Source organism: Octodon degus, unplaced genomic scaffold, assembly GCF_000260255.1.
Source record: "Octodon degus isolate 3935 unplaced genomic scaffold, OctDeg1.0 scaffold00091, whole genome shotgun sequence".
NCBI classification, from domain to species: domain Eukaryota; kingdom Metazoa; phylum Chordata; class Mammalia; order Rodentia; family Octodontidae; genus Octodon; species Octodon degus.
The window spans coordinates 2,860,760-2,867,794 of record NW_004524667.1 but is presented as its reverse complement, the minus strand read 5'-3'; the positions used below and the strand labels follow the sequence as shown (position 1 = coordinate 2,867,794).

The 7,035-nt window shown below is 36.7% G+C and overlaps 1 protein-coding gene across 1 annotated transcript in view; it reads right to left on the bottom strand.

The window, feature by feature from the left end:
• Cspp1 (centrosome and spindle pole associated protein 1) overlaps nt 1–7,035 on the bottom strand; it is a 161,319-nt gene that overhangs the window by 70,679 nt on the left and 83,605 nt on the right. Inside the window, exon 9 of the mRNA XM_023722388.1 lies at nt 6,469–6,539. Within this exon, the coding sequence (XP_023578156.1) occupies nt 6,469–6,539 (71 nt within the window). The remainder of the gene's footprint in view (nt 1–6,468; nt 6,540–7,035) is intronic.

Below are 7,035 nucleotides of genomic sequence, written 5' to 3'. Positions count from 1 at the left end.
AAAAAAACCCTCAAAAATATCATATTGTTTCTTAGTAACGAAGAAACGTGACCACAGCAGACAGAATTTGAAGATGGCGCCTGTGAGTTCCCTCCCCCCGTTGCTTACTCCTTGATTATAATCTCTTCTCCTTGAGTTAGTGGGTGGGACCTATGAATTATTTCTAAAACACATGGAAGGGAAAAAGAAATTTCCAGATGTAATTAAGGTGACGAATCAATTAAGTTTGGAATAACCAAATGGGAGAGCATTTTAGGTGGATATGAGATAATCAGATGAAAGCCCTTGGAAGAAATATCCTTGGTTTAGAAATTCTCCTTGCAGTATAGAGTGAGCAGCTATGGTAAGGAATTCCATATGATAAGAAATAGAAGATGATCTATAGGAACAGTGAGAAGCCTTTGGTGGGCCTCAAGTTTAAAAAAAAAAAACAAAAACAAACCCAAGGCCCTAAGATTCCAAAGAAATTCTGCCAGACACCTGAATACATAGTGTGGAAACAGATTCTTTCCCCTACTCCAGCCTCTAGATCAATGATGGAGAACTTTTTAGAGCTTTCTACAATAGCCATAGCTGGCAAAAGCACACATGCTATAGGTTTGCCACACCACTGCTCTAAATGAAAAACAGCCTGGATGCATTTTAAGGTCCTAGAAAAACAAGAACAATCCAAATCTGAAACTAAAACAAATTATAAACGTGGAAGCAGAAATTAATGATAGTAATTTTTAAAAAAAAGTTCAACAAATCAAAGAGTTGATTGATGTCTGGAGAGGGAAGAGACGAAGGGACAAGATGTAGGCTATAATGAAATCTACAAAAGTTACATTTGGGTCAGGCTGTGAGGAAGTCATTTCTGATGGACAAGTCAGCTTGGTTTTGGTGCAAGCACATCTTTTGGGTACAGTATAACTGACAGAATCAAGGTTGATGCTGGCTGGTGTAAACAACTTATATAACCACGGTTGCCACTGGTACACAGCCACTATTGTATATTTTCCTATAAATGTAGACTGGATAGGCAGACTAGGTCCTTGAGGATTGCCACATGTGTGCACAGGTTTCATGGTTTGAGGTTCTGAAAGGGGAACAATATTGTATAAGATTATTTTATAATGAATCACCTGAACAATCATATATGATGAATACAGTTAATCTGTCCACATCCTAAAGATCAAAGAATCCAGTTGAGGGCCTGGATCTTAACATCCTGCTTGAGTCCAGCTGAAAACCTTGAGCTCATAACAATGCCTCTGGTAAATCCAACTGAATGCCTTGAGCCCATGCCTATTTCATTTCTTATGTAGGCCCACTTCATAGATCTGTGCTGGAAAGGTCGGTGGTAAAAACAAGCCTACGCCAATGGATGAGGGATCTGTGCTAGCAGGCTGAGGGATCTGAACTGGAGCCAGGGAGCAATGCTCAAGGTAAGGACTACAGCTTCCAAAACCATAGCCATCATCAGCAAGAACAGGGTCCTAAGCTCTTCCTCTGACAAGAACAGCCAAGTTCATCAGGAAAGCCAGCATGATGAGGTCCTCCAGGAGAATAGGCCAAGAGAACCAGCAGCTTCCAACAGCTCCCCAGCAGCTTCTCCAACTTTCCCTAATAGCCTCACAACAGCTCCTGCCTCCTATGCTGCTGGCAACAATCCTCATGTGGGCCTCCTACAACCAACACCAATGAGTTCTTCAGCTAGAGGTAACAAGTTGACCATGAGTTGGCAATCCACCACAACAGCTGAGCAGCACATAAGAAAGGCATTTGGGACATTTGCATGACTCTGTTCTTCAGGCTGACTGAATCTCAAGTGAATCTCCCCTGTCGGAACTGATAATATGACAGAGGAGAAGAAATTAAGAAGATCAAGATGTGTTATGTATGTGTACCAATTCCTTCAAGATAAATGTATTTTCTATGTATGATAGACATAGGCTAGTATGCTAATTTCTAACCCACAGAAGATAGGATATAGTTAATTGAGGGTTTTTTTTTTTTAATTAGTACACGTTTGGAACACATGAGTTTTAAATTCAACTTAGAGAATGGGTACATGTATACAACACATCTAGATTCTTTTTTTATCCCTTCTCCCCAACCACCTCCCTAAATCTTTTCCCAATTTTCATTATTATCTTTAGTCCATGTCTAAAACATGTAATGTGAACATTCATTGTGGGCATATGGTACATGTACATGACACATCTTAAACGTATTCCCCCTTCTCCCCTCCTCCTCTTATCCTTGGTCTCCCAGAACCCCCTCTTCCCATTTATAAGAGAGCTCTCTTCCTATTTCCTTTTATCAATCTTTTATTTTGCTTTTAATTTATATTTTGCCTTACTCAAATGAGAGGTACCACATGGTATGTAAGCTTGTGTCTGATTTATTTCACTCAACACTGTATTTTCTACATGCATCCATTTTCCTACAAATGTCTCAAATTTATCCTTTTTAACAGCAGAGTAGTAGTACATTCTGTATGGATACCACATTTTCGTTACCATTTGTCTGTTAATGGATATATTGTTAGCTATTATGAATGGTGCTGCTATAAACAGTGATAATATATGTATGACTGTAACATGTCTTTAGCTCTTCCGGGAAAATACTTAAGAGGAATAACTGAGTCAAATGAATTCCTTATTTTAGTTCTTGGACAAATCTCCATGCAGATTTCTATAGTGGTTGTACCAGTTTGCATTCCCACCAAGACAGTTCTTTTTTCACTACAGTCATACTGTGCCATTACTTGATTTCTTGGTGATTGCCCATTTTTTTCTAGTGTAAGACAAAACCTTAGCATTTTAATTTGCACGTTTCTAATGGTCAAAGATGTTGAAAACTTTTCATAATTGTACTGGCAATTTGAACTACTTCCCAGAAGAATCTATTCATTTCACTTGCCTATTTCCTTCATTAGTATCATACACATTTGCACTATATTTACATTAGTTGTGAAAAGCTGGCACAGGTACACACTGCACCTCATTTCTTTTCCTTTCCTTGGTTCCTCCTATTTATTGACTCTTTTTTTAAACATGTTTTCAGTACATGTTTACACATACTTTAAGGAGTTATTATACATACATAACACATTTTATCTCTTATCCTTTTATTCTCCCCATTTCTTGATTCTTTCCCTTTCATAAAAATCAATTTCTCTCCTTGCTATTATTATTATTATTTTTTTTTTTTTTTTTTTTTTTGAGCTGGGGATTGAACTCAGGCCCTTGTGCTTGCCAGGGAAGCGCTTATTCAACTGAGCTATCTCCCTAGCCCCTTTATTTTTTGTTTACACTTTCAGTGTCTCATACAGTAGAAACCATGTGATATTTAAGCTTGTGTTTCTGCTTTATTTCACTTAATAGTGTGGCCTCAAGGACGTCCATTTCCCTACAAATGACTCAAGTTTATCTTTCTTTATGGTAGAGTAGTAGTCCACTGTGTGTAAATACCACATTATCCACTCATTCTTTGGTGGACATACATAGGCTGTTTCCAAGACTCAGACATTAGGAATTGTGCTGCTATGCATAAACATGGGTATGCATGTATCATTATAACATGAAGTCTTTAATTCTTTCAGGAAGATAACTACAAGGGAACGAGATGGGTCAAATGGGATGTTTAAGTTCAGTTGTTTTACGGAATCTCCAGATTTCCATGGTGGTTTTACTAGTTTACATTCCCAACAACAGTGTAGGAGGTTCTTTTTTCCCCATGTCCTTTCCAACATTGGTTGTTTGATTTCTTGATGATGGCCATTCTTTCAGGGTAAGGTAAAATATCAGTGTTGCTTTAAGTTGCATTTTTCTAATGGCCAGCAATGATGAGCACTTCTTCACGGACCTATTGGTCATCTGTACTTCTTCTGTGAAGTGTCTTCATTTTATGTGTCCATTTTTTGAATGGGTCTCTTGAAGATGGGTTAATTCATTTGTTCTTTATGTATTCTAGATATTAGTCTTCTGTTAGAAGAATGGCTGACAAAACTTTTTTCCGATTTTCTGGCTGTCTTTTCACTCTGTTGGCTTTCTTTTGCCATGAAGAGATTTTTTTATTTGATATGAACCTATTTGTTGATTCTCAGAACTATTTCCTGTATAGTCAGGGTTCTACTGTTCAGAAAGTCTTTGCCAACACTGTTTCAAGTGTTTGACTTATTTTATCTGCCAGCAGGTTAACTAGTTAACTTTAACATTTAGTTTTTTAATCTATTTTTATTTTAGCTGAGCACATAGTGAGAGATACAGGTTCAGCTTCAACCTTCTGCATGTAGATATTCAGTTTTTTCAACACCATCTGTTAAAGAAGGTATCTTTACTCCACTGTGTATGTTTTTGGCCCCTTTGGCAAAGATCAAATAGTTAAATATGTTTGGCACTGTTTCTGCATGTTCTGTTCTGTTCCACTGATCTTCATGTCTGTTTTCATGCCAGTATCATGTTGTTTTTATCACATCAGCTTTGTAATATAACCTCAAGTTCAGGAGTGTGATACCTCCCAGTTTGTCTTTTTTACCCAAGAATGCTTTTACTATTCTGGGTCTCTTTGGTTTTACATGAAATTCGGGACTATTTTCTCTAATTAGATTTTTAAACAAATTGGAATTTTGATTGGAAGTACACTGAACATCAATTTTGGAAATTTGGCCATTTTGACTACATTGGTTCTGCCTCTCCAGTAACAGGGAAATAATATACTTTGTGGCAAATACATTTAATAAACATAGTGCAGATCTGGACATGAATATAGACAATCAAGATGAGGAACACATGACAGAACATGAGCATGGAACTGAGAAGCCTGGTTTGGTGGCACAGGACTGTAATCCCAGCACTTGGGAGGTGGAAGCAGGAGCATCATGCCAAGTTCAAGGCCAGCCTGAACTACATAACAAGACCCTGTCTCAAAAACACCACTAAGAAACACAAAACTTCTAATAAGAAATTTGATCCTTCTGTTGTACATATTATTCAATTCCAATGATATACTTAAAATAATAACTGAAGAAACAAACAATGCTATACTAATAGTTATACAATACAGCTATATGTATACGATAGCTATACTAATGCTATATGATGAGATTTTAGTGCAAAAAAAGGCAAATCTCAGCAAGGCTGAGAATGTTTCACAATTAATGAGATGAAAATTTTTATAGATACATTATTAATTATGGGGATATTACCAGACCTAGACAGTAGACTGTACTGGTCTAAAATAATATATACGCCAACAGACATTTAAAGAATGATATGCAACAAGGCCATTTTTTTACTATTTTGAACTGTTTACATTTCTCTGACAATATCACATGTAGAAGCCAGAATCCCTTGAAGAAAGATTTAAAATATCATGGAAGAAATTATTAGTATATGTGCAAAGATGCAATAAATCCTGGAAAAATGTCACAGCAGTTCAAAGTACAAAATTATGGAAAGAACATCTGCATTTTTGCTAATCCATCAAAGTGGCACAAAAAATATGGAAAAAATACTATATAAAATGTCTGCCTAATGGTTATAGCTATGAATGGACGTCTGTGCCGACAAGTGCAAACTCTCAGATGCATGTACATTCCTATGTTCTTTTACAGTTAGTGGCTGGGCTGGGGAGATAGCTCAGTAGAATAAGTGCTTCCTTGGCAAGCACAAGGCCTGAGTTCAATCCCCAGTTCCACAAAAAAATAAAATTAGTGGCTTATTATTTGAACACCACACATTATATGCACATAGTTATTATTTGAATATATCTCCTACATTAGAACTTTTACAAAAAGAAACTAACTTTCATGGCACTATATGGCCAAATCTAAGATTTTTACCAATACATGCAAAGACAAAGCAAAAATGACACAAAATCATAAACTTTGAAAATTGGTTCTGGTGTAAAACTTGCTACATGGACTGCTAAGAATTCTTTGTATGTTATGCCTTATAAAAATCATACATGTACATTAATTGAAGGAAAACTGATGTCTTTGCTTACAATAATGCAAAGAAAGTGCATCACTAAGTTATTTAGCCTTACAAGTATACAGAACTATATAGTAAATAATGTTCAGCACAGTACCTTTCATAATATAAGCACTGATAAATGTTTTCTATTATTAGTAAAAGTAGCATTATAACCTTGATTTCTTATTAAAGATCTTTCAAGCCAGGAAGATAGCTCAGCAGTCTAAACACCTGCCTGGTAAGCACAAGGACCTGGGTTCAATCCCCAGTACCACATGCTTAGCCAGTCACTGAAAACAAGCTTGGTAGTGCATGCCTGTAATCCCAGTGCTGGGGAGGCTGAGACAGGAGGATCACTACGAGTCTGAGCTGTGTAGTGAGAAAATGTACCAAACAAACAAACAAACAAACAAACAAAGAGGAAAAGAAAAGATAGATAGATTACTTTTAAAGATCTTTCATACAACACTGCAAAAGCATAATAATTTAGAAACTTTGTACATACCAAAGATCATCCCTGAAAAAGGACTACAGGTTTCTCGATTAGCAGATTTGGATAGTTCATTGTCTCGAGCACTAAAAGAGAAAAACAGTATTAATTAATACTTAGATACCTTCAGGAAGCAACAACTGTAAATTATAGACATGGGTTACTGCTTTTCAAAGTACTATAGGCAGTACAATATTTACATGTTTTAAATTTTTATTAGTGTATGTGTACAGTACATGTTTATATTCTTTGTGGGAAGTTGGTACCTGTATGTAATATATCTTAATTCCTTTTTTCATTCCCTTGCCCACCCTTCCCACCCCTGCTGGTCATTTTTTGATCCCCTTCGTGTGTGTGTGTGTGTGTGTGTGTGCACGTAACCTTTTAGGTGGGTGTGGTGGCATATGCTTGTAATCCTAGCACTTGGGAGGCTAAGGCAGGAGGATCTCGAGTTTGAGGTCAGTCTGGGCTACACTAAGAGTTCCAGGTCATCCTGACTATAAAACAAGGCTATAAATAAAACCTTGTTCTCAGCCTGCTTCACTGGTTCTATAGATTAAAACAAAATCCTTTCTCATAAGT